The 27629-nt window shown below is 36.7% G+C and overlaps 2 protein-coding genes across 2 annotated transcripts; one reads left to right on the plus strand and one right to left on the minus strand.

Moving 5' to 3' along the window:
* Positions 1-1198: 1198 nt before the first annotated feature.
* On the minus strand, positions 1199-6347 carry tmem26b (transmembrane protein 26b). The gene is given in 7 exon segments (XM_048171245.1): positions 1199-1684; positions 1838-1917; positions 4925-5133; positions 5507-5587; positions 5770-5866; positions 6038-6087; positions 6089-6347. Coding segments are annotated over 7 exon segments (909 nt in total). The 5' UTR covers positions 6227-6347; the 3' UTR covers positions 1199-1430.
* A 581-nt stretch (positions 6348-6928) lies between these two features.
* Positions 6929-27202, plus strand: cabcoco1 (ciliary associated calcium binding coiled-coil 1). Its single transcript, XM_048171246.1, has 8 exons — positions 6929-7074; positions 9870-9958; positions 10074-10243; positions 10470-10614; positions 11327-11399; positions 19802-19912; positions 22473-22619; positions 26911-27202. Exons 1-8 carry the CDS (start codon positions 6967-6969, stop codon positions 26992-26994), a joined length of 927 nt encoding a protein of 308 aa, XP_048027203.1. The 5' UTR covers positions 6929-6966; the 3' UTR covers positions 26995-27202.
* The last annotated feature ends 427 nt before the right edge of the window (positions 27203-27629 follow it).

Here is a 27629-nt window from a genome sequence, read left to right on the forward strand (position 1 = left end):
TGAACGCGGCCTAAATGAGACACAGGCGGTAGAGTGAATGAATCGAACTTAATCACTCATAAACTCAGCCTGCCACCTACTGGCTTAAAGGTCCCATTCTTCGTGATCCCATGTTTCAAACTTTAGTTAGTGTGTAATGTTGTTGTTAGAGTATAAATAAAATCTGTAAAATTTTAAAGCTCAAAGTTCAATGCCAAGCGAGATATTTTATTTAACAGAAGTCGCCTACATCGAACGGCCAGTTTGGACTACATCCCTCTACTTCCTTCTTTAATGACGTCACTAAAACAGTTTTTTGACTAACCTCCGCCCACAGGAATACACAAGAGTTGCGTTTGTAGAGTGTGTTTGTCGCCATGTCGTCGAAACGCTGTTATTTTCATCCCGCAGTCCAATCACCGGGTCTGATTCCGGCTCAAATTGATAGGGTAAAATTAAAGACATGTTTACAATAACACTGAGCGTGTGCATCTCCACGTTATGGTAAGAGGCGTGACCTTTCCGGGCGAGGTTCGCTAAGCTGCTGTCGAATCACAACACAGGAACCGCTGGCACAATCAGAACTCGTTACGTATTTCTGAAGGAGGGACTTCATAGAACAAGGAAGTCATCGGCCCGTTTTTATGACAGTGGAAACAGCGGTATACAGATAAGTAAATTATGTGAAAAATACTGTGTTTTTTTACACGCGAAACATGAACACATGTTATATTGCACACTATAAACACAATCAAAGCTTCAAAAACCCACGAAAAACGGGACCTTTAATGATAATGAAAGAGTCTGTAACCACTAATACACCGACTGACAGTCCTTGCTGGTACAAATAGCGGCATTAAAATTCAAAGACAGGAACTAACTATTGTATAAGCAAATAATACAACTTTACCCACACTTTATGTGCTTATGCGTGTGAACTTTTGTCACTGCTTGGTGCAAAAGTCCTCTGATAATCATTGTACAAGTTACAACAGGTGATATTTCACGCTTGAGCTTCAATTAAATTAACATTTTGCCTATAAAGACTGAAAATAATTTAATTTTAAGTAAATTAAGAAGTAATTTATCATTTACTGATAAACGTTCTACTGTGGGACTGTTGTTTGAACTGGCACTTGCTAGGTTCAGTCTTACGAAACCAAAATAACAGAACGAAATGTCAAATTGAATGCCTTGAAAAATAGCACAAAAAGCCATATTTAATTATTCTAATGTGTTTAATTAGACAACTTTATTAATAATATAACATGTGGTATATGCGTGTATTATTGATAATTCAACAGCAAAAAGCTGTTCTATAATAATGAGTCAAAATGTTTATCTGAGTCAAACTTTTCATTCAGACTGGCACAGTGCCAGTTCCTCAAAATAATGCCAATGAATTTGTTTAACTGCAGTTGGTTAACCGAACCAGATCCTCTTTACACTTCTCATGATCTGTAATCTATGCAAATAACCCACATCCTGTAGATATTAAGCATCACTACTAGAAAGTTCTTAATGGTAAAGAAGACCAGCATTTGATGATAGACAGAAAAAAACATCATAACTGTAAGTCGGACAATAAAGAAGGGGCCATCTTGAAGCAAAAGACATCCAACAATGTTCCATAAATCTGTCCTGTACTTGGAGAGGATAGAGTCATCCTGGCCTTCACAAAAATCCTCAGGTTTGGTGTTCACCACTGAGAGATGCCATGAAAAACAGAAGTATGAAAGAACATTACAACAATGGCTACAATTAAATTGCAGTTTCTTGGCTATGGTTATTATGCATAAATAATGTAACAATTAATGCCATATTATGAAACGACAGATACTCATGGAAGAGTACAGACCTGAGAAATGCAAAGGAAACTGTAGCATGCTCCATGTCCAAACTGCAAGAATAATGCAGACAAAAGGCAGACTGTTCTCCCTAATACAATGAACAGCATATGATAAAATATTAATGACTAAGAAGATATTGTAATAGATCACATTGTCTCAAACCTATGGAAGCTTGTTTCCACCTGTAACGTGTAGCAGTTTTGGTATCGTTTTCACTGTTCTGTTCCTGTTTTGCCTGCCTGAGTTTCTAGTTAGTTTCCCTGGGTGTTAATTAGTTTCCACATACCCGTCTCCGTTAACCTTGATTATGTTCCCCATGTATTTAAAGGGTTAGTTCACCCAAAAATGAAAATTATGTCATTAATGACTCACCCTCATGTCGTTCCAAACCCGTAAGACCTCCGTTCATCTTCGGAACACAGTTTAAGATATTTTAGATTTAGTCCGACAGCTTTCTGTCCCTCCATTGAAAATGTATGTACGGTATATTGTCCATGTCCAGAAAGGTAATAAAAACATCATCAAAGTAGTCCATGTGACATCAGAGGGGCAGTTAGAATTTGTTGAAGCATCGAAAATACATTTTGGTCCAAAAATAACAAAAACTACGACTTTATTCAGCATTGTCTTCTCTTCTGGAATCCTTTCCATTGAATTGATTCCATTGAATCCTTTCATCTGTCGGCGTTGGTAATGCACTTTTACGTCGCCGTGGTTGTTTTTGGCGATTAGGACATCCACGACATGCACACTTATGCACCATTTTAAAAAATATAGCAATACCAAAATACAAACAATGTAGAATAGCTTGAATACAGTGTGCGTCTCCCTCAGACTGTAAACGAAGCTCGGGCACACCGGATAACACGTCAGCAGCGTCACTGCGGAGTCGTGAACCACACTCCAGAGCAGAAGGGGGCGGTAATGCACCAATAAGCTGGATGCCAACCGCCGTAAAACAGGAAAGAAATAGAAGAAGAAGCGGAGTCGTGAACGTGGATTGACAACAAACCCGAAAGAGAATACAATGCTGAATAAAGTCGTAGTTTTTGTTATTTTTGGACCAAAATGTATTTTCGATGCTTCAAAATGTCGTGGATGTCCTAATCGCCAAAAACAACCACTGCGACGTAAAAGTGCATTACCAATGCCGACAGATGAAAGGATTCAATATAATCAGTTCAATGGAAAGGATTCCGGAAGAGTTGCTGAATAAAGTCATAGTTTGTGTTATTTCTGGACCAAAATGTATTTTCGATGCTTCAACAAATTCTAACTGACCCTCTGATGTCACATGGACTACTTTGATGATGTTTTTATTACCTTTCTGGACATGGACAGTATACCGTACATACATTTTCAATGGAAGGACAGAAAGCTCTCGGACTAAATCTAAAATATCTTAAACTGTGTTCTGAGGTCTCACCGGTTTGGAACGACATGAGGGTGACTCATTAATGACATCATTTTCATTTTTGGGTGAACTAACCCTTTAAGTCCTGAGTTTCATTCTGTTACTTTGTCCAGTATCATCAATGTTAATGTGGTGGTGTTTGCTTTTGTCTCCTGTGATCTCCTGAGAGCTCTGTTGTGGATTTATTAAACAAAATTTATGTTCCTTACTCCTTTTGTTGTGCTCTTAGTTACAGCCACCGTTCGTGACATGCCAGAGAATATAAAAAATTAAAAAAGGTAATTGTGAGTTCTTATCTTGCAATTCAGACTTTATAACTCGCAACTGTGAGTTTATATCTCACAATTCTGAGGAAAAAAGTCAGAATTGCAAAATATAAACTGGGAATAAAAAAAGAAGAAGTTAATTTTGACTTTTTATCTCACAGTTCGTCTTGGTTACGTATGTAACCCTCGTTCCCTGAAGAAGGGAATGAAGACGTCACATCGGAAGTGATTCCAATTCGTCGGTTCAATTCTGACATGACGTAGAACATGACCGACTGAAAGGTAACTGACTTTTCTTGCAATTGCGGGCTTGTATCTTGTAGTTCATAATTTAAAACCATAATTGCGACTTTGACTTTTTTCTCACAATTGACCCTTCGCCGGGAGTTTGATTGACAAGCAGTCTGGAGTTAAAAGATTAACTTCGGTGGACTTGAACTTGAAAAATGGTGTGTACTGATGTCTTTCTGTGTTTGAAACGACATTCATTCTCATGTTCATTCATGTTTATTTGATGCTATAAATTAACTAGTAGGAAGAGATGATCGGTTCATGAGCCGCTTGATCTGAGGCGCTACAGCAATCTGTCACGACACATTAAAGAGCCACAAAACGTTTTTTATTGTTCGAATTTCTTAAAAAATTACACAATTTGAAAGCTGGGACTTTGTTTAATATCATAAGTAACCTGTTCTGTGTTGTCTGTCGATGTGTTGTCAGTATCCTCTTATAAAGTCTGAATTGCAAGATATAAACTTGCAATTACAAGAAAAAAGTCAGAATTGTGAGATAAACTCACAATTGAGAGAAAAAGTCAGAATTGTGAGATGTAAACTCAGAATTGTGATGGAAAAAGTCAGAATTGTGAGATATAAACTCAGAATTGTGATGGAAAAAGTCAGAATTGTGAGATATAAACTCAGAATTGTGAGATACAAAGTTGCAATTGTGAGTTATAAAGTCTGAATTGCAAGATATAAAGATATATGACTGATTTTTCTCAGAATTTTAAGATATAAACTTACAACTCCTTTTTTATCGCAATTGTGAGTTTGTATCTCGCAATTCAGACTTTGTAACTCACAACTTACATTATTCTCTGAATTGTCAGATATAAACTTGGAATTGCATGAAAAAGCCTGAATTGTGAGATATAACCTCGGAATTGCGAGGAAAAACGTCAGAATTGTGAAATAAAAAATTGCAATTACCTTTTGTATTTTTTATTCCATGGTGGAAACAAGCTTCCATACAGATCACATTGAAAATATGTTTTTTTTTTTTTTTTTATTCTATTTTTATTTTCGTTTAAATCTGGAAGTAAACAGAAAGATTTAATTACACTTAGAAACACATTAAAATAAATGTGAAAATGTGGACTATGATGGCCATTTTTAGCCTTAAACAATACTTGCTTCACATCAGGCAGCGTCTCACTGATGAACTCGAGGATATCAGCAGCTGTGCCCACAAACATGAGCAACAACTGGGACATTTCATCTCTGGTGACCCCTCCAGCGATTGGTAACAGCCACTTCCCCACTATTAGCAGGATCAGAAGGATTTGGTGAAGGGCCAAGATCCAGTCATTGGCACAAACCGATGACAATAATCTCAGAGGGTCCTAAAACACCACCACAAAGTTACTATTCAGCTATGAGGTATTGCTTTCTGGAAGAACTGAGGTCAGGCTTACATAAAGCATGTTCTGTAAATCTCATAGGTGAAGGAGTGGCGACTTCTTAACACATAACAGTAGTTCTTCTATAAGAACTACAACCATTAACACAGGTCTTGTTTGTGTTGAGGACTGAACCAACATTTGTATTTACAAATCACCCAAGCTAGTAGTCGTGCTTTAAAAGCAAAAATTGAGTAAATAAACTATGTCTGAAAGATTTGCAAGGGACTTCTTTCAGAGATTACTGTAGTCTAGACTTACATGGAAACGTCTGTAATGTGGAAAGTCATGATGGTATGAAAGACAGAGGTGGTACCTGTGGATTCACGGTTGCATTGGAAGAATTTCTTAATTCATCAAGAAAGGATCTGAATCCAGATGAATCCAGTTTATTGCACTGCAATAAGCAACATTTTAGGCATAAAACATTGATTATGAAACATAATGCATTTGGCATCTTATCAGACACTGGAATGCACATGGGTTTTTATTTGTCTAAAGTTTTCTCAGGGCAGCCTGAAATGTGTTTGCAAAGCAGACAAGAGCTACAGAAGTCCTATTTTTCCCCTTGAGTATTACCTTAGTATCATCTGACATGTTTTGCTGATGGTGCAATTCAAGGATCCATATGGTTGGTATAATACTGATGAGGAAAAACAATATTGCTGGAGAAAACCTAAAGATAAGAGATTGAGTCACTCAGCTATATATTGTCAAAATTCACTCAAGTGTTTAAACCAAGTTACACTAGATGATATTTCAGGATGTTGACCCCAGAAAAGGTTCAATTAATTTAGCTCTCGGAATTCTTATGCATGCAAAAAGAAAAGTTGATGTGTGTACTTACCATTTATAATCCTTCCCTTTTCTTCTTCTCAGAGTTAAAAACATTTCAGCCTACGAGAGGCAGATAGAGGATAGTAAGAAGCCAGTACGAATTATTATTTTTCACCCATGTCACTCTCCATACACCGATGAGAGACACTAAAATAAATAATGCCCTGGTGACTACAGCGCAGGTAAATTTGACAAGCATGATTTCTTTCAAAATACACTTTGAGGATGGTTAATAATGCGAGCAAAGTTGAGGCTTTCACGCTGAGCTCCTAATGAGTCTGAATCAAGATTTTACCTTTTTTTTTTTCTTCCCACGTTTCACACCATTTGGGCGGGACTTCTGAATCTTTTTTTTTTTTTTTTTTTAACCATGCTTGTATTTTGGCCTATTCATTTTTAGTCTTATGTCAGAAGGATAAATACAAAGACAGTATGTGGATTTATCCATAAGCTAATTTCATGTCACGATAAGATTCAGAGAAATCGTTTAAATAATGTTTTAATGCTTTGGTACGTAGGCTATTTAGTGTTTTGTAATAAAACTCGTATAATCTGGCTGCTTTAAAACTGAAGGTTTTAGGTAATAACTACAGAACTTGTCTTTGCCCTATTTTATTTTTAAATAATAAATTGTTACGTGACGTGCGTGAAGAATGATGTCCAAACGGTTCTTTTGAATGATTCGATCAAACCGAATCGCAAATCATTCAATTTATACCTAAAGAGTAGCCTACACTTTTAGATAATTATGGATATATATATATATATATATATATATATATATATATATATATATATATATATATATATATATAGCCTATATAGCCTAATTATAGGCTATAACGTTATATAATATAAATTATACTTTCACTTCGCTCCAATATATCCACTCACATGCCCCGCCCACTGCTGTTTCCAGAGCAACAGTATACAGCCAACATGTCTGGAAGAGAGAGATCACGAGAGAGCGGCAGAGTCCCTGAAAACTCAGAGAATATAAAGAGAGGAGAAGAAGCAGATAAAGATGATAACGTTACTCGGATCAGTGTACGTAAACTAGGCTCCGTGTGTATGGATTTAGTCTAGTCACTCACTCGTTGTTTGCACGATTGCTATAGGCCTATATAAAATGAGGTGTTACCTGTACAACTTTGAAAAAGATCCCTGCTAATCTAAACAGAAAGCAAACCAATACATTAAAACATGTAGGCTATTAATAACATTCACAAACATTTTGCATTGTATAGGCTACTAACGCTTAAAAAGGTAATTAAACTTTGATTCCGTGTCATAGCTATAACGCGCATAACAACCGATCTATAATGAAAGCCTGTGTGAAAAATCAAACGTTTTCCCCTCATATTTCATGATGGTATGTTTCTTATCTTAATCTCAACGTTTAGAATTAACGTCAAATAAAATATTAAATTCAAAAGTAGTTGTAAATAATGCGCAAGATCTATTATGAAACAGTAGATTTAGATGTAATTGACCCTTTGCAAAGACCCCCTTAGTTATTGTTGCTTTATCCGACAAGCCGTGGCGCTGTCACACCACACAGAGTGAAAAATACATCGCAGAGCAAAGAGGATACTGACAACACGTCGACAGACAAGACGGAGCAGGTTACTTATTATATTAAAGCTGCAGTCCGCGATTTTTCCTCTTTGTCGCCATCTCTTGTTTGAAACCTGCAATTGCAGTCATATGCGGAACAGTTATCTGTATGTGCGTTGTGCCTCGGCACAGCTCGTCAGCGCGGATGAATCTAATGCTTGCTGTCAGTCACCGCACCGGTGTGGATACTGTACTTCAGAATCACAGATTCTACATCTTGAAAGTATGACCAATATAAGAATTTTCACTGGAAAATATCATCTGAACAAGTAAGTAGCATTTCTGCCACTTTTGTTCTGACCAACTGAGGAAAAAAGCATTAGGCCTACAAAAAATTGTGCTGCCAATAATGATTAAATCTAACGATTGCTTAGCTTGGATCATGCCAAACCGTGCAAATTATTATTACTGTTATATTGTTCTCAAATCGTTAAAGTTAACAACATCAGCGTTACTATGACTATGTGTATATTAGCGTTACCTGTAGATTTCAATTTCTGTTGCCACTCCGCAGTCCAAAGTCGTTTGCTTTTTGACTACGGCTGAATCTCCAGTTGTCACTGATGATTGTCATGATAAGTTTAATTATTTCAGCTGCTGTGAGAAAAGGCTATAAATGATCCACTACCAACAGCATCCTCATGTGATAAAACCGACTAGCCTGGACTCCTTCCTTTCTGTTTACGGACGAATGGCTGCATGCTCGAATTTCCCACGGAAATCCACCATTATTACAAACTTTCCGTTGTGAATCGATGTTAAGATAATGAGATAGTTTTGAACACTGGCTGGTTATGTACTTGCTCAAAAATTGATTTTGGATAATTTTTTACCAAAAAAAGTTACGGACTGCAGCTTTAAACAAAGTCCCAGCTTTCAAACTGTGTAATTTTTTAAGAAATTTGAATAATAAAAACCGTTTTGTGGCTCTTTAATGTGTCGTGACCATGGTCGTGACAGATTGCTGTAGCGCCTCAGTTCAAGCAGCTCATGAACCGATCATCTCTTCCTGCTAGTTAATTTATAGCATCAAATAAACTTGAATGAACACGAGAATGAATGTTGTTTCAAACGCAGAAAGATGTCAGTACACACCATTTTTCAAGTTAAAGTCCACCGAGGTTAATCTTTTAACTCCTGACTGCTTTGTCAGACAAAATTGTGGATTCGGCGTTATGATTGGTTAGATCGCTTGTCAATCAAACTCCCGGCGAAGGGTCAATTGCGGTTGAAAGTTGAAGTTGTTAGCTTTTTCTTTGCATGCAGTATTTTTACAGATGATTTTCGGAGTGTCTGCAAAAGTACTAAATTCATAACTGCTATACTGTAAAATATCACGAAAGTGAAATATAATAAAATATTAACTTATGGATAACTCGTGATGTGGTTAAAGGGATAGTTCACCCAAAAATGAAAATTTGATGTTTATCTGCTTACCCCCAGGGCATTCAAGATGTAGGTGACTTTGTTTCTTCAAATGATGATTTTTAACTCCAACCGTTGCGGCCTGTCAGCCGTATAATGCGTGTCAATAGGAACTCCATCTATAAGAGTCAAAAAAACACGCACAGACAAATCCAAATTAAACCCTGTGACTCGTGACAACACATTGATGTCCTAAGACACGAAACAATCGGTTTGTGTGAGAAACCAAACAGTATTTATATAATTTTTTACCTCTAAAACACCACTATGTCCAACTGCGTTCAGCATCCAGTTAGTGAGGTCAAAAAAACGCGCTCTGATGACGGAAGTGATCTCTGGCGCTTTGCTTCAATGAGTGTGAGACATCACTTTCTTGTCAGAGCACGATCAGACCTCACCAACCGGATGTGGAGGGCAGTTAGACATAGTGGTGTATTAGAGGTAAAAAGTGATATAAATACTGTTCGGTTTCTCGCACAAACAGATTGACAGCCGCAGGGTTTAATTTGGATTTGTCTGTGCGTGTTTTTTTGACTCTTATAGATGGAGTTCCTACTGACACGCATTATACGGCTGACAGACTGCAACGGTTGGAGTTAAAAATCATCATTTGTGTTCTACTGAAGAAACAAAGTCACCTACATCTTGGATGCCCTGGGGGTAAGCAGATAAATATAAAATTTTCATTTTTGGGTGAACTATCCCTTTAATTTCTGACCCTGGTGAACTTTATTAATAAGGTTAGGTTTATTTTTAATTGTATTTTCTAGTAATAGTAGCCTATTATCTTCATATTCTAGGAAATTAAGATATCTTTTCCTCAGTGGGAAGCTCTGAAGCATGACCAAATAAATATCCTCCTCAACCTGCCTGTGCACCAAGTGCAGTTGTAAGTGTACTGAAATCATCACAAAAAATAAGCATATAAAAGTGTCTTTTTTTCTTATTTAATTTCCATATATGAAATGACTTTTATGATATATTGTATTGTCTTACATTTTCAGACAGTTTGAGGATATACTGAACTTCAAAAAGCACCAAACATGTTTGAAAGAAGCTGCATTGTTGGAATATTTTGTCAATGGATTTTGGTGGGCCAAAGAGATGAACTTCACTTCTCAGCAAATCTCATTTATCATGGCACTTTTGCAGCAACTACTCGACAACATAAAAAGTAAGTGGCGTTCTCTGAAATAAAATTTGAAATTCAACCACAGTTTTTGCTTTAGGTCTGCTGTATTTTTAAAAATCCATTCATCTCAGCACTGAATGAGAACATGGAGTGAATTCGCAAAGCATAGTGCAGATATTTTACCTCATTTACATAATTATTTTAAAGAAACCGGTCACAGAGTGTGTGTGCAAATAAACACAATGCCTTTTATTGCATTTTATTTCAGACAAACAGGCATCATTTGCTGATAATTTCAAGGCATTTACCCAAACAGTGCTTGCCACAAGAAAGTCCCCATCAACAGAAGCTAAAGCCAGTTTTTTGTTCAACACAGATCAAATCAAAGCTATCACAGATTACTTCAAGACCAGGTTTGTCTCACAATGTCACATCCATCCTTTAAATACACTCCTCCTAAATACACTGATTGTGTTTAAGTGCACGTGTTTAATTGTTGAATATGGATTAGGTCATTCCCGTCACACATTATTAATTGATGCAAGATGCTGCTTTGCCATTAGACAGCCGGCAACAAGCAAAATATATTCCTTTTATGGCCTTCATAATTAATGTTATGCATAATGCATACAGCAGCTGATTGTAAAGCATGCAGAATACAGTGGCGAATAACAAGCTGCAAGGAAATCATCTGTCTTTTAGAAAGCAAAAAGTGCAATGGAAGAAACACTGATGCACAGTGTTGAAAAATGACACGCAATATGTGTATTATACCTGAGCATGATTGATTTTTCTGCTTGAAAGCCTCAGTAACGCTCCATTTACAAGACCTAAATTCAGGCTGCTTGTTAGTGATGGTCCATCTCCTTTACTGAGCATGTTCATTTAAAATATAAATGTTTTTCTGAGTTATTATTCATAGTACATCATCTAAATTTTAATGTAGTATTGCAGTATTTGCAATATTATAGCAGTAAGAGTTGGGATTATTGTCAAACACCTAATCATTGACCATAATTACACAATTACAAACTGCTGGCACATCAAGGGATTGAATATTGTCAACAGTTTTGACAGTATGCATGTCATCTCATGTATTCTTCTCTATGTGTATACATTAAACAGTCTTTTCCAGCACTACCGACTATATGAATTACTGTTCAATCATAGAAGAGAGGAGCAACTCCTGAAAATAGAGGTAAGATAACATTTAAACATGTCAAATCATAGTTCAAAAATGAATCATCATTTACTCACTCTCATGTCATTCCTAATCTAAATGTGTCAAAATGTGTTACACCAAGTTTTATGTCAGTTATGTCATTCGTTTTGTTGTGTCTCGTTATGCGCCACAATGCACCAAATTTTAATATGTGCATAATCACATTGCACAAATGAGATTTGATAGCTACGGTGGAAAGGAATGTTCAGTGGGATTTTCAGTAAATAGTAAAGACTATTCCTCTGCTGTAAGTCGCTTTGTGATAAAAGTCTGCTAAATGCATAAATGTAAACGTAAAATTCAATTCAATTTTTTTAGCTTATTTTTGGAATATATCACACAAATCATATGGACTACTTTTATGATAGTTTTATGTTACAGAGGACTGTTCATGTCCATACATGTCTCCTCCATGCTGTTATCCTTCATTGCGGGAAACCATTGTGGTGTAAGGTGGAATTTCCTGATAACTGAATATAAGAATTTTCACAAGACAGCATGCATGCACTTAAACCCACTAATCTGGAGAAAAGATCTCAAAGAAAGAGCATGGGACACCAAAACGTTTTTGTAAACTTGCCCAAACTTCTCCCCTTGCCCATATGAAGCCTTCTTTCCCTACTCCCTTTCCTTTCCCCTGATAGCTATGGAAGAAGGGAACATTCAGTTGGATTTTCAGTAAATATACAGTAAATACCAACTCTGTTGTAAGTCGCTTTGAATAAAAGCATCTGCTAAGTGCATAAATGTACACATAAACAATTTAATCTGTTCCTTTCACAAAGCTTGGAATATATCGCACAAGTTGCATGGACTATTTTTATGATAGTTTTATGATACTTTCTGTCATTTTTGGAGCTTGACAGTCCCTGGTTGCTATTCGCTTTCATTATTTTGAACATTCCTCTACTTTTTTTTTTACTTATTTTTTTTTTTTTCAGAAGAAAGAATATCAAACAGGTTTGAAAAATCATCATGGTGAATAAATAACTGTAACAGGCATGTTTTGTTCTGTTTAGCTATTCTTTGTTCCCTGTCACTGTTTTACCTTAGTTCTCATTCATTTCTTGTTGCTATGGTTTCTGATTAGAGGCTTTTGCACCGAAGTAGTTCTAGGAACTCAGTTACAGGAACTAGCCACTAGGATAGTTCCCCGAGAACTAATTTCTCCCCCAGGCCATGTTCCTGGTTGCATTCGCACCGGGAATAGGAACTGTGAAGCGGCCGACAGCAGCGTCTTTAAGCGTGGCATTTACAAACGCTAAAAACCGGTAGATAGAAGATGCCATGATCTCCAAAATTTGCAGATCAGAGTTGATGTCCTTGGCCTAGGACATAACAGAACCGGAATCCATCCAATACATCCACACGCCCACCACAGACCCAGAGCCAAGGATAGCCGAATCTGACCAGGTGTGTGAGCCGGCCCTTATGTCCATCTAAGAGCTCGAGCCTTAGCCAATGTTCATCCCGGAGATTGAACCCTCTATGTGTTTGGACAACGAACCACAGCCCAACACCCTGAGCCCAAGCCTGCAGAGTCTGACCAGGTGTGTGAGCTGGTATCTTTGTTCACCTCAGAGGGAGTGTTAGTGGAGTTTGAAGGCATGGAGTGGAGTCTTGTCCATACTACCACCGCTGAGGGTGAGCTGTGCCCTGTACACAAGGAATGGTCTGATGATTTGGATGACATTCCCCAAAATCTCCAATCACTGCTGGTTCCATCCAGCTCCATGTCTCCTTTGTTGCTGCTGGTTCCGCTCAGCCTCTCTCCTCCTCGGCTGAGTGCATCCAATTCTGTGGCCCAGTCGCTGCTGGCTCCCTTTAGCTCATTGGCTCTTCCTTCAGTGGTCCCGCCCAGTTCCTTGGATCTGCCTTGGGCTTCCCGGTGGCCGGCTCCACCCTGGTATAAGGATCCCCTGGACTCCACCTCGGCCTGTCGACCCTGTCGGCTCCTTTGTCCCTCTGGCTCTGCCTTGGTCAGTCATCACCCTGGTTGCTCCTTGGACTTCCAAGCCTTCGGCTTTGCCTTGTCCCTCCACCTCTTTGGCTCCACCAGGCGCTTCTGTCCGGCTCCACCGTTGTCCTCGCTCCCACTGGCTCCACCCTTGTCTGCCAAGCCCGCAGGTCCTGCAGCCTACGGTTCTGTCTGGGCTCTCCAGTCCAGCACTGTGATCTCCTCTGCTCCGCTTGGGTCTTCACTTCACACGGCTCCACCTCCATCGGCAGTCCCTCTGTCTGGGTCTCTCTCTGGCTCCTCCCTGGCTATTCCCACCATCGTCTCCTCTGTGGGGCTTCCCTCTGCAAGCTCCTCAACAGTCTCATCTGTCTCCTGCCCCTTGTCCTCCTCCGGAACCGCCTCCTTCCCTTGTCTGTTGGACTTTGTGGCACGAGAATGCACCTTCTCAAAGGGGGATGTACTGTATGGATGTGCGGTCATGTTCTGTTCTGTTTAGCTATCCTGTGTTCCCTGTCACTGAGTTCTCGTTAATTATTTGTTGATATGGTTTTTGATTGAGTTTCACACCTGTTTCTTGTTTCGTTGATTACCATACCTGTGTATATAAGCCCAGTTTCTCTCAGTTCTTTGTTCGGTATCATCTGAGTTATCGTTGATGTTTAATGTGTAGTTGCTTGTTTGATTTCTCCGTGTTCATTAAAGTTTCTCATATCCCGTTCATCTTGCATTTTACTGTGTTGTAGATTACACAACACAGTGCAGTGTGACAATAACAATATATTTTCACTTTTGGTTTAACTACTCCTTCGATGATTAGTTGTTGCTTATTGAAATTTTTTTCTGCTTTCATACATTTTTGCAGACAAAATAAGGTGCAAAGTGGACCAAACTTCATGCCAATTGTCAAAAGTCATAAAGTGGTTATGTGAGAGAGTCAGAAGGCGAGTAATAAAAACAGAGGCTGACCTTTCATGTTTCTTCAATTTGATAATCAAATTGCAAATCAAATTGTTATCAGTCACACTGGATTAGCTGAAGCCTCGTTCATAATGACAGCAATGAAATCACAGGAGCTTCGCGAGTCTCTGTGCTGTTGGTTGCTAATTGGCATTTCTGCTAATCCAACTATATCAGATGGATCACTGTCCAGTAGTCACAGCATTATGTCATTGCTCATCTCCTAAAATCACAATTTCTTATTGAAAATTAATGGCTTCATGTCACTTCATGTCGCTATAAATTCCTGTCAGCTTGAATGTTTTTTTTAGGCCACAAAAAATGGCTTCGATGCAACAGTTATGCAAAACCAACATATTTGAATGATTTGTTTTGTCTCAAACACCAGTTCAGTCATGTTCAGAGCATTATCCTCCATTGTGGGAAATACTTAAAGCTGAATTTCCTGATAACTGAACATAGTAAATTCACTAAAACAATAAACAAACTAATCTGGAGATAAGATCTCAAAGAAAGAGCATATAGGACACCGAAACTTCTCTCCTTGCCCATCTATGAGCCCCCCTCTTTCTAGTCCCTCTCCTTTCCCCCGGGCTCAAGTCACTGAAAGTTCACTAAGACTTTCTATATGAATGAATGGAGCAGTAGGCACTTTATCTGAAATCTGATTTCTGTCTTTTCCTGACTTGAGCAAGTCGAAAGAAAGGGACTAAGAAAACGAAATTTAATTATAAGCAAGCAGGAGTTAAAGGGTTAGTTCACCCAAAAATTAAAATTCTGTCATCAATTACTCTCATGTCCTTCCAAGCCCATAAGACTTTTGTTCATCTTTGAAACACAAATGAAGGTATTTTTAATGAAATTTGAGAGCTTTGTGTCCATTGAAGCTTTGTGTCTATTCACCCAAAACTCAGACTCTTCATAATCCATGTGAATCAAGCTGTATCTTTTGAAGAGACACAAACACTTTATGATGAACAGATTTAATTTAGGCTTTTACTCCCATATAGTCATTGATCAGCTAATATACATAATACATACAAAATCTAATATGGTAAACAGAAGCTCAGCCGTACTTGCTTTAAATGCGAGAATTAACTTTATTGGTTCTTGCGCATCAAGCAAGCATGCTTGAGCTCAGTGTACGTTCGCTGATCAACGTACATTACATTATTGCATTATTTATATTGCTGCACCTTTCTTCATAGTCCATCTGCTCTGTCTCTTCTCAGTTTGTCTGCTCTGTTTAGTTTCTGTTTCTATAAAGCCCCTCCTTCCAAAAAGCATATGTGCTAGATTGGTCGGCTGGACCAGTGTGATGTGATTGGTCAACCAGCTTTGAGCATGTTTCGAAAATGTCACGCCCCTTACCATAACCGTGAGTGTCAACACACTACTAATGCAACTCAACTAGGCCTTACACCTTTTTTGCGTATGCCTTGGGTTGGAATTATTTAAATGAGGAATAGTGTCACATGTTCATTCCCAGAAGAAAACTCAAGACTACAATTGAGGCGTTTCAGGTAGTTCAGAAAAAGTGCTTACTGATATAGAGAATAACTCCCTTTGTAGTGGACTTTGTGCTTTGTAACTTTGCAGACCTTTTTCAAATTAAGTGACCTTTACAGAAATGCAAGTAAAAGGCCTACATGCAGTATACCAACGTCCATGCCATTGGATTCCATCGTTGGGCCAGTGGTTGGTCAATACACAGGTTGTCGTTTCCCTCTCAGGAGGAAAACTGCCTCCCATCTGATTTGCTCATCCATAATTAACACGTAAAGATCACACTCTAAGTACACTTTCAAAATGTTAAGCCAGGAGAATATAATGAATCATTTTATTCCATTTACATCAATATTTCTGTGTGCACGGTACATCTGTATATCGGAGATTTGTACATTGGAAGACTTGATTACATCAAACATCAAGGCTCAGATTTGTTTAGCGTCTGAATGGTGCTTTATGCTGTAGCATAACAATAATGATAGCTGCAGTTGAGCATCTTACAGTGAACATCAAAAACAGAATCTAGGTCACTGATACAATGGCACCGAACACCATGTAACAGAACCATTTTTATTTGTTTTGAAAGGGACTTCAAAGCACATTTTGAATATTAATGTACTTGTTTTTTTCCTTTCAAATTGGAACCAGTTTATTGAATCAAGATGTTTTACAAATAAAACAAAAGCAAAACAGGACAATGAATCGCAGCAGGCATTCTATTTTTACTCCTATTAATATGATACTGTTGACCTTAATTTGTTTATTGCTTGAGATGGAACACGCATGAATCATGTCATTGGGAATAATGGGAAACAATGCAGTAATGAAAGAGCATTGTTATACTTCCCTGCCTCAATTTGGAATTGTAATTATGTTCAATATACAAACCACAAGACTCTTTGTTTTTGTTAGTGTACTAGTTTTGGATTCTGGGTGAAGGGCCTTCTGCCAAATGAACAGTAAAATGTTACAGCCAAATGAAGAGAAAATGTAACTCAGCTGTTAATGCAGGCCCAAAAAATTACGACTGTACACTATACCACTTATTAAGACTACTCTCCAAATAAATAAGTAAAATAATGGTTAGAGTTGAAAATATAATTTAACCTGTATATTTTATAGGCCCTATTAAAAAAAGTAGTTTATTACAATGTACAAAACTATCTGTCTAGCACTGCAACATTACAGTAATATTAAAGGGTTGGTTCACCCAAAAATGAAAATTCAATCATTAATTACCTCATGTCGTTCCAAACCCGTAAGCTTTCTGTCTCTCCATTGACTGCTATGTAACTGAAAATTTGATGCTTCAAATAGTTCATAAAGAGATTGTAAAACTAATCCATATGAATTGAGTGGGTTAGTCCACGTTTTCTGAAGAGACATGATCGCTTTATATGATGAAGAGATTGAATTTAGGCTTTTATTCACATATAAACTTGATGTGAGGTTCATTCCAATGAGGTTACGCAGCATGTTGGAGCTAGAGGTTTGTTCTTGCGTGTCAAGCAGTTTCAGTTGAGCTTCTGTTTATGTTCGCTGATCAATGTTTATATGTGAATAAAAGCCTAAATGAAACAACCTGATCTGTTCATCATACAAAGCAATTGAGTCTCCGATTTCATTAAAAAATTCTTAATTTGTGTTCCGAAGATGAACGAAAGTCTTACGGGTTTGGAACGACATGAGGGTGAGAAATTATTGACAGAATTGACCCTTCGCTAAGCCACGCCCGAAAACCGCCACAGGCCAATCGTGGTTTAGCAACCATTACTAGGCGCGGGAGGTCTGTCAAGCTTTCGAGTGAGGGAACATGCCGAAGCGTTGTGCTTATGGATGGTCTTAACCTGATACCCAGTATCCTAAAAGTTTGGACGGGGTGGTGGATTTTTTTTCCCTTCCCGAAACCTAAAACTCAAGGGGAGAAATGCCGGTGTTCTGACAATTTGTGCTACCCTGTCAGATTTTGCTACCTCCCATTGAAACAGTAGGTAACGTTAGCAAAATCTGAAAAAAATGCTAACGTTACCAGCTGTGCTTCCAGCGTGATATTAACGTGGTCTATGGCTTTATTAACATCTACACCTACCCCAACATTAACCTACCCTTATAATAATGCATATACAGTAATTTTGTGTTATTTATCATGACAACAATGATGTAATATTGATGTACATGCAGTAAGCCCAGGTAGGACAATCTGACGGGTAGGTTAGCTAGCTAGCTAACTCAGTACATCATTGCTTGGAAATAATGACGGTTCTTTGTTCATAATGCATATATTTGAACGTGAAATAAAATGATTAAAGGCAAGACGGAGTTACGTTAGCCATGGCGTGCTAAAAATATAAGCGGGAGAATGTTATCAAAGTGGTCAGGCTAACATCTTGTGTTTATTCCAGACTTATGGATAAGCTGTTTGATTTATAATTATTAGGTTATTTTCACAAATTTCACTTAACCTGCTGTGGATGAACAAAGCTTTTCCTCAATAAATGGTGTGTTTCCCATTTGAATGGTCAGCGTATGAGGTGGCTGCTGCTCGCGCTGGGAGCTTTAGCTTCAATTTTGATCAAATTATTTTCTAATCGGTTGCATATTATGTCGTGAATATATCCCTTGAATGCATACTCCAGTCCCTTTTGTCTTGCTCTCTCAGATATTTCACCTGTTCGCCAAAAATGACTAATTATCTTCTTGAAAATGTCTGACACCGGTGCATACATACTGTAAATGACTTGCCAGACGCCAAAGCTTGACAGGAGTAGCAACAGTAACTAAGGAGGGCGGGGCTTAGCGAAGGGTCCATTGTCATTTTTCGGTGAACTAACCCTTTTGAAAATTAGGAAGTATCTGAATCTGAATATCTGAACATAATTTCAAAATTAATATTTAATGCCCATTAATTTATTTTCCGCAACAAGAACACAGCAACTTGCGATTATTTTGATAATCGATTAATATTGCGATTATTTCTTCAAATAATTGATTAATTGGATGGGGGAAAAGATACATTTTAATCAACTACTTACAGAATTGTTATTCCACAACCTGTCCAATGTCATCCAACAATGTGCAATTTGAAATCAATGAAAACATATATATTGAATGTATCTATGTAGGCTATGTGCAATTAAACATTATGTGCAAAAACTGATTGCTTATCATTTGGAAGTAGAAGTTAAAATCCATTATCAGCTAAAAACCGAAAACTTATTATGCCTTTTGGCCGTTCATTTACACGAAAACAGCGTTTTGGGGACCTGAAACGCAAGCTTTTGAAAACGGTTTCAAAGTGAAACACCCTAAATGTTAACTGCGAGGTAGGAAGAACACACATTCACTCATCTGAACATAGGCCTATTATATTTGCTACGTTTTAGTAGTGCATTCCTGTTACTGCTCTTACTTGTGTTACATTTATGTTTATGATGCATGTGCTTACTGGCGCTTGTTCACTGAAGTCTGAAGTTTAACCAAAGACTTTAGATAACGGAGACGAGCCTTTATACAAAATGAAAATACTCTGTGACTTTTTTAACATTTGCAAATAAGGATTCAACCATAAAATGGAAATTATGCACTTAGGAAAGCGGTGCTCAAAAATTTTAATATGACGCATTCTCATGTTTGAATCAATCCGCAGAAGCTCACTCTCTGTCCTCCGATGTTAGATGCATTTTGTCCACACAAATGTATTATTCACTACTTTAAAGTGATGTGACTGATGTTTTCCATGAACACTGCGCAGATGCAATTAATCGTTAGTCAGATTCGCCGTCGATTATTTTCATTATCAATTATTATTAATTAGTTGTTGCTTTGTTTCAGGATTCTGTTGGTTTTATTTTGCAATAAAGACCGGTCGACTACAGTTTCCTACTTAAAGTTGCAATAAATAATCCTCAATAAGATTTTAATGGATTTTAAAAGGTTGGGTCTTTTATTTCAGAAATGCATTGAGTTGATGCCAGCTGACTTTGCCTCCCCGCTGGAAGAGGGCATGCCCGTTGATCTGTACTTCCATTATGTGGCTCCCCCACGTGTCCAAACACCTGAAAAGGTAAAATGTTGTCTTTCCTGCCCTGTAATAATGCACTATCCAAAACTGTTGTAATGTATTTGGCTCGCAGTAAACTGTTGTATTCTTTTTGTGGTTCAGTCTTTGCTTGGAATTACCCTTTCAGAGAAGATGCGTTTCACATGTTTCTCATTTTCAGAGGAAACACAAATCTGCTTCCAAGTATGACTAACCTTTTTCCTTAACAGACACAGTGCTGTACAGCTGGAGAACATAGACTGTACTGAGCAGAGGGAATCATATATTATAGCAGGAGGATTACATCATAGCTCAATTGCTATCTTTACATTTTTTTTTTCAGTCCCCGAGAGAATTTTCTTTTGCAACTATTTCTGTATTCATGTATTTTTAATGATTTAAGTACAAAAAAAAAATGAATTTAGTATTTACTGTATATATAAATGTCATAAAAATGACACTCGCCTTTAAAGAGATCTATTCGACAATTTATCTATTTGACTTTCCCACAGTCTTGGAAAATCTTGAAATATCAGGGATTTCCAGCACTGGAAAGAAGTCATGAAAATGAATAATATCATAAAAGTCGTGGGAATTTATGTCAGTGTTGCCCAGCTTTTCTTTGACCTTACAAATCCTTCTTTTCAACCCTTAATATGTAATTCCCACTTTTCATGATTCACTCAATCAAGTTGAATATCCTGTTTTTATTGGACATATATGTAAGATTGCTGGAGTAAATTGATTGCATACTCTGCATTGCATATTTTAGAATATTTTAAGCTAGAAGTTGCACTTTGTGTGTGCAATCTCTATATTATTATTAATATTTATTGAAATTATAATTGAAAAAAGAAAAATCCTTATCCCGGAAAAAAATTTGCCAAAACGTGTGGGTACTCGACCGCAGAATCTGCACAGTGTGCCATATCCTGAAAGTGTGTGCTGTTCAGAAAATGGCCACATGTAGGTGCTGTGCTACTACTTATTTATGATTTTCCCACACAAGATACTTCAGTTCTGCCTTTCTACATGAACGCTCAATACATTTCCTCACTGCAATTTGACATTAAAAGCTAAGAAAAATAAATTGCTTTTAATGTTATTAACTAATAGGCTTAGTATTTAATGTATCATTATATGCCATATATTTTAAAATGAGGTCAAAACCTAAACTTTTACCTATTTTGATTTTCATTGTACTCATTAATTTTGTCTTGTAATCATTAACCTGGTTTTGCCACCACCAGTTATCTGCAGAAAGCCAGATGTGGAGAATGTGACTAAAAGGATATTTCAGCCAAAACTGTCATTTATTATTTACTCACCCTCATATCGTTCTAAACCTACATGCTGTTTTTATGGAGACACAAAAAGAGAATTTTGAGAATCTTTATGATGCTCTTTTCCATACAATATTTACACTATGTATAGGCCTGTCATGATTACTGATTAATAATCTGGTCTTGGTTTTTCAATCTAATCGCAGTTATTTCATAAAGCAATAATTGTGCAGTATAAATTATATCACATTTTGCCAAAGAATATAAATAAACACAGTTGTCCTTCATACGTAATGAATGTTTGCAGGTTTAATCAGATTATGCTGTCCAACGATTAATCGAATCCAAAATAAAAGTTTGTGTTTACATATAGTATATGTGTTTATTGTGTATATTTATTATGTATATATAAATACACACACATACATGAATTTATTTAAGAAATATTTACACACACACACATATATATATATATATGTGTGTGTGTGTGTGTATATATATATGTGTGTATTGGCCTATTTTATTATATTTTTTTTATTATATTATATTATATTATATTATATAAACGTATTGGGCATACATCAGGCTTTTTTAAGTGACACGAACAAAACTAATAATTTTTTAATTTTTATGACAAATGACCGTTCACAAAGACCCGCCCCCTTTAGTTACTGTTGCTACGTCCAACAAGTCAATGCCGATCTCTCGGCACACATCATGTTCTCACACAGTGAAAAATACATCGCGGAGCAAAGAGGACACTGACAGCGCGTCGACAGACAAGACAGAGCAGGTTACTTTTGATATGAAACAAAGTCTCAAATTTCAAATTTTGTCATTTTTAAAGAAATTTGTAAACAATAAATACCGTTTTGTGGCTCTTTAATGTGTCGTGACCGATCGCTGTAGCGCCTCGTGAACCGATCATCTCTTCCTACTAGTTAATTTATAGCATCAAATAAACATGAATGAACATCAGAAGGAATGTTGTTTCAATCGTGGAAAGATGTCAGTACACATCATTTTTCAAGTTCAAGTTCACCTATATTAATCTGCTAACTCCCTAACTGCTTTGTCGGACAAAATGGCGGATTCGGCATTATGATTGGTTAGATCGCCTGTCAATCAAACTCCTGGCGAATGTCAGCACAAATTTCAAGTAAATGTGCTGCAAAATAATGCTTTATAAAATCTGTTTCCTGCACGGATGAAATATTTTGTGTTTGGAATGACATTAAGGTGAATAAATAATGAAAACATTTTTATTTATGGGTGAACTATTTCTTTAAATGACCTTATAGTGCACGGAGGAATCTCAGGAGGAGAATATGGAAGAACCTGGAAAAGCTGAGCTAGAAGAAAGTCCAGAGGATCACATGGGCTTCAGTGTGGAAGATGTTCGAGAGGTGTTGAGGGAAATGACCCAGGAGATGTTAGCAAAACTGCAGGTATACACCCTTGAGCAAATAACAAGCCTTCCGAGTAGCCTTTTATAACAGCCTGTTTATCAGAAATAATATACTGATTACTACCAATACACAGAGAGAGAGAGAGAGAGAGAGAGAGAAAAAATTGTTTTTCATTTCGCATGAGTCAGTTTCCACAAGAATTGCATTCATGGCTTGAGGGCAGGAATATCACAGATAGCATTAATAAAACATCTTAAAAGGCAAATAATGAATAACAGACTATGTATCGAAACAGCATTTCTGAAAATATCATGGTTCCGCTCATGTACTCCCACAAACCTCCACCCACAGTGTGATTATGCCAAGAAAAAAAGAATCCTAAATTAAAACCTGAATATCGCTCTCCTGCTTAATATCATTGGTATTCTCTGCATAACCTAAAGTACATTAGACAGCTGCTGGCAGATATCGTGATTAATTTTACGCTAGACTTAAGGTGGAATTGAATTACTGTGACTGCCACGATTGCACAAACCAACCAGGGAGATTGCTAAATTGTGTCATCTCTATCACAAGTTTTTGCACGCCAAATTTTTGGGAGGTTTGAGACGGCAAAGGTTGCCGTGGGCCGCGCCGTCAAGACACGAGCAGGAGGGGCTAGAAAGACATACATAATTTTTCACTTTGATGGGAATAATGATTATGGGGGTCATTCAATTCTCCTGCCATGTTCCATGAAGACCTTTGTCGTCTGTGTGACAAGCCTTTATTTCAAATGGCAAACGCTCTGTAATTTGAGAGCCCATTTGTAGTGGCTTGTGTGTGCATCTTACATCTGAGTGATACGCTGTAGAGCCGCCGCTATTTCCATCAATTCTCCTGGGCTTTTCCTCTCCTTTTAATGTCAGAGGAAGGTCAATTACATATATCACTTTGCTAAATATAACCTCATGTAAAACGATTGGTAAAAATCTTGCTGCTTCAATAGATTCTATTGTGTTGTTTTTTTTCTATGCTAATTGTAACCAGTATGGCTCAGGGGTGCGGATGAAGTCACTGTGAAGCATGCTTAATATCACATCCATCCACATTGAGTTTGAAGTGTTTGCTACATCCATATTTATTCCTTTCCATTTGTTTTTTTTCCCTTGAATATTATTCTTGTTTCAAAAGTTCCCAGGAATGCCATGACTCTGTGGATCTCATCATACCTAATATGGTAGAAACACTGAAAATTACAAATGCTGGAATTACTGAGAATGACTTCCTTACCAATAACATTACCATTCCAGATGTGGACCAGAGGCATTCAATATGCCTTTGTGCTGGTCGAGAAAATTCACAGCACAAATTGTGTTGTGCGTTTTTATTTAAAGCTGGAACATTGCGTACAAATATGCACAAGTACAATAGATTGTTTTACAGCGAGTCAATGAATGCCATGAACCTTTCATCACAAGATCAAGAAGGAAAAATAAATAGAATTTAGTAGGACTGTGATGTTTTTGTTTTTACATTGTGACATTATGTATTCTCTTTTCTGTAATATTTGCTGTGTATTTTATTCACGAGGGTTTATTTATCTATTTTGTAATACTCATTCTCAAAGGTGATTTATATATATATATATAAACATACTTTTTTCATAGCTTGTCTGTAACAAAAGTTATGGTTATCTGAAGTCGGCTAATCGCTCTGATTTCCAGGAACGGAATTTTGAGAAAAACAGGTTTAAATAACTGTCACCCCCTTTTTTCGCACAGACATGAAAATGCACTATCCAAACATAAATGGTTGTAATTCAAGAATGCTTTGGAATATAGACCTAAGGTTGGTCTTGTTTTAAAGAAGACACGTGACAGATTTTTGTAGAAGTGAAATAAATTATGAAAGTGAAATAATAAAAAAAAACTGATAGAAGTTTAAAGGTTTAGTTCACCCAAAAATGAAAATAATGTCATATATTACTCACCCTCATGCCTTCATTAATCTTCGGAACGCAAATTGAGATATTTTTGTTGAAATCTGATGGCTCCGTGAGGCCTGTGAGTTCATGTGAGTACAGTGGTTCAATATTAATATTATAAAGTGACGAGAATATTTTTGGTGTGGCAAAAAACAAAACAAAATAATGACTTATTTAGTGATGGCCGATTTCAAAACCCTGCTTCAGGAAGCATCGGAGCATAAATGAATCAGCGTGTCGAATCAGCGGTTCGGAGCGCCAAAGTCACGTGATTTCAGCAGTTTGGCGGTTTGACGCGATCTGAATCATGATTCGATACGCTGATTCATTATGCTCTGAAGCGTCATGAAGCAGTGTTTTGAAATCGACCATCACTATATAAGTCGTTATTTTGTTTTTTTGGCGCACCAAAAATATTCTCGTCGCTTTGTATTATTAATATTTTTTTTTTAAATTATATTATTATAATATTCATATTGAATCACTGAGCCATCGGATTTCAACTAAAATATCTTAATTTGTGTTCTGAAGATTAACAAATGTCTTACAGGTGTGGAACAGCATGAGTGTGAGTAATAAATGACATATTTTTCATTTTTGGGTGAACTAACCCTTTAAGTTTATGAAAATGTAAAAATATAATTGTTTATATTTTATAATAATATACTACAAAACATGTTTTAATCTTAAACTGCAAGAAAATCAAAGCCAAAAATGTAAACATTCCAAATTTTAGGTTGATATAAAAATGAGCTTTCAGTAAGATTTTGTTGGGCGCAGTACCAAATATTTTCACTAGATGTCACCCAAGCTCCATATCTGACCATTTAAGTGCGCCTCCATTTATTTGAGCGATCTCAACCATATATTTCTATTTTATTAAGTAGACATCCTATTCAGAAGTAGTTTAGCAGTATTTGATTTGAATTCAACCTCCAAACACATAATTCGAACATGTGTGTTCATTATAGCTCCGTTGTTCTCCGCCTCTTCACGATAACATTGTATTAGAAAAAAAATCTTTGCGTGCATTAGTTTATACAGGACTGGCGGGAAATTTGCATGAATACACCTTCATTCTACATGTTATGTGGTTTATTTTGGTAGGTGAACTGTCTTTGTAGTGTTACGAGAGGGAAAGCTATGGGCGTTTTTTTTCTCTGTTTTCTTAAACAGTAGAACACACCAAGCCGACTGTCGGCCGTCGGGCAGTTTTTGTTTGTCGGCCGACTAAGTTTTCTCAGTGTGTTCCGCACCGTCGGCTGAAGTTGGTCCTCGTCGGCCAAAGTTGGAGCTCGTCGGTCCGTCGGGCCATCTGATCATTCTCATTGGCTGTTCAGCTACTGCCACCTGCTGGTTCAGAAAGGCATTTCATCTCACGCAGGCGCAGAACTGACGTGCTACTTGGCCATCGGCTGTTGAGCGTCGGTTTGGTGTGTCAGGCCAACTTTGATTTGTTAATTACTTAATTTATTTTTATTCTTAAATGTGATTATTATTACTGTAATACAATAATATAATGTACAATACAATACTGTAACAATAAAAATCTATACATTTTTTTATGAAATCAACATCAATAAAGCTCATAAAATAAAATACTATAAAATGTACTAATGGAATTGGAGTGAAAATATGAAATTTAGTATAAAAACAATCAAGTCTATTTTTAGGACCATTATTTTATTTTATTTTTTATATATTATTATTATTACTTTATTTATTTTATTTTAATTGTGACATTATGTATTCTTATTTCTGTAATATTTTATTTATTAAAATTGAATTATTCATTTATTTTCATTCTTCCCAAAGGTGATTATCATTACTGTAATACAATAATATAATATACTACAATAATAGTATAACGTAATAATACGATGTTTTTTTGTGTGAAATCAGCACCAATTAAAGGCCATAAAATAAAACCCTATAAAATATGCTACTATAATAAGTGGAATACAGTAAAAAACAATCAAGCTTATTTTTAAGGACCATTAAAGCTTTTTTTTTTTTTTTTTTTTGAGATTGGCATCAATTAAATGCCATAAAATAAAATACTACATTGTGTATGTTATTTTTTTTACATTTTTTTTTTTTTTTTTTTTTTTTTACTATTATTAGAACGAGAAATATAGGGGGCAGATGTATAGAAATGTCATGAAAATAATGTCACAATGCAAAAAAATTGTAATAGTCCAATAGGCTTCACATTTTTGAAGCAAAACAGATTTTTTTTTTTTTCCCTCTTGCTTTTGGGCTGAAATATGACCCCCACCCCGAGATTCACTCATCTAACTGTAATCTCCACCCTGGATCAGTTTGGCGTTTTTATGGATGTACAAATTCTTGTGTGTTCAACAGGGCGACTTCACAGAGAAACTGCGAGTTCATGAGGAGACCTACATCTCGAGGTTAGAACGACTTCAAAAAGGGTCTTCCAAATAGCACTGATGAGATGCCAAGAGGATTTCCCACCAGTATTTATTAATTCAAGTCCTAAAATAAAACAGAATATGGCACTCGCGGTTTATACAGCCAAATTCTCTTAATTTACTGTAAAATTTATTCACTTAGGTTTCACTTTTGTCAAGCAAAATTGCTTCATCAGTTTGTACGAGGTTGATAATAGATTAAATAAATGACTTTCTGGTGACTTTCTTGATTTATTCAGCAAGATAAAATGATGAATATGAAATGCAGGATCATATTCATGGAATCAAAAAGGGAACAGCGTATCTAATTAAGTTGTTTGTATAAGGTTTTTGTGGCACCTTTCCCACAAGTCATTAGCTGTCTGAAAGTAGCCCAGCACTATGGCAACGCTGTGTAACTCAGCCTAAATAGCTGAGTTGCCATATAAAGTGATGTATTATTAAAGCTGAATAGTGACTTTTCCACTGCATTTGAGAAAACCCACATACAACTATAAATATAGCCGGCAGTACATATGAAAAAGAATGCTGATTATTTTCTATCTCTCTGCTCTTATTTGCGGAGCACGATTATTTCACATCACAAAGACATTCTGCATGTGCAATGCCGTCAAAGATTATTATTGTTGAATTATTAATTTGGTTCAT

Source organism: Megalobrama amblycephala, linkage group LG20 (assembly GCF_018812025.1).
Source record: "Megalobrama amblycephala isolate DHTTF-2021 linkage group LG20, ASM1881202v1, whole genome shotgun sequence".
Taxonomy (NCBI): Eukaryota; Metazoa; Chordata; class Actinopteri; order Cypriniformes; family Xenocyprididae; genus Megalobrama; species Megalobrama amblycephala.

Coding starts and splice junctions, on each gene's coding strand:
- cabcoco1 (XM_048171246.1), top strand. CDS start 6,967: ATGTCTGGAAGAGAGAGATCACGAGAGAGCGGCAGAGTCCCTGAAAAC. Junction 10,615..11,326: donor ACAGATTACTTCAAGACCAG/GTTTGTCTCACA, acceptor TACATTAAACAG/TCTTTTCCAGCACTACCGAC. Junction 11,400..19,801: donor AGCAACTCCTGAAAATAGAG/GTAAGATAACAT, acceptor CTTTTATTTCAG/AAATGCATTGAGTTGATGCC.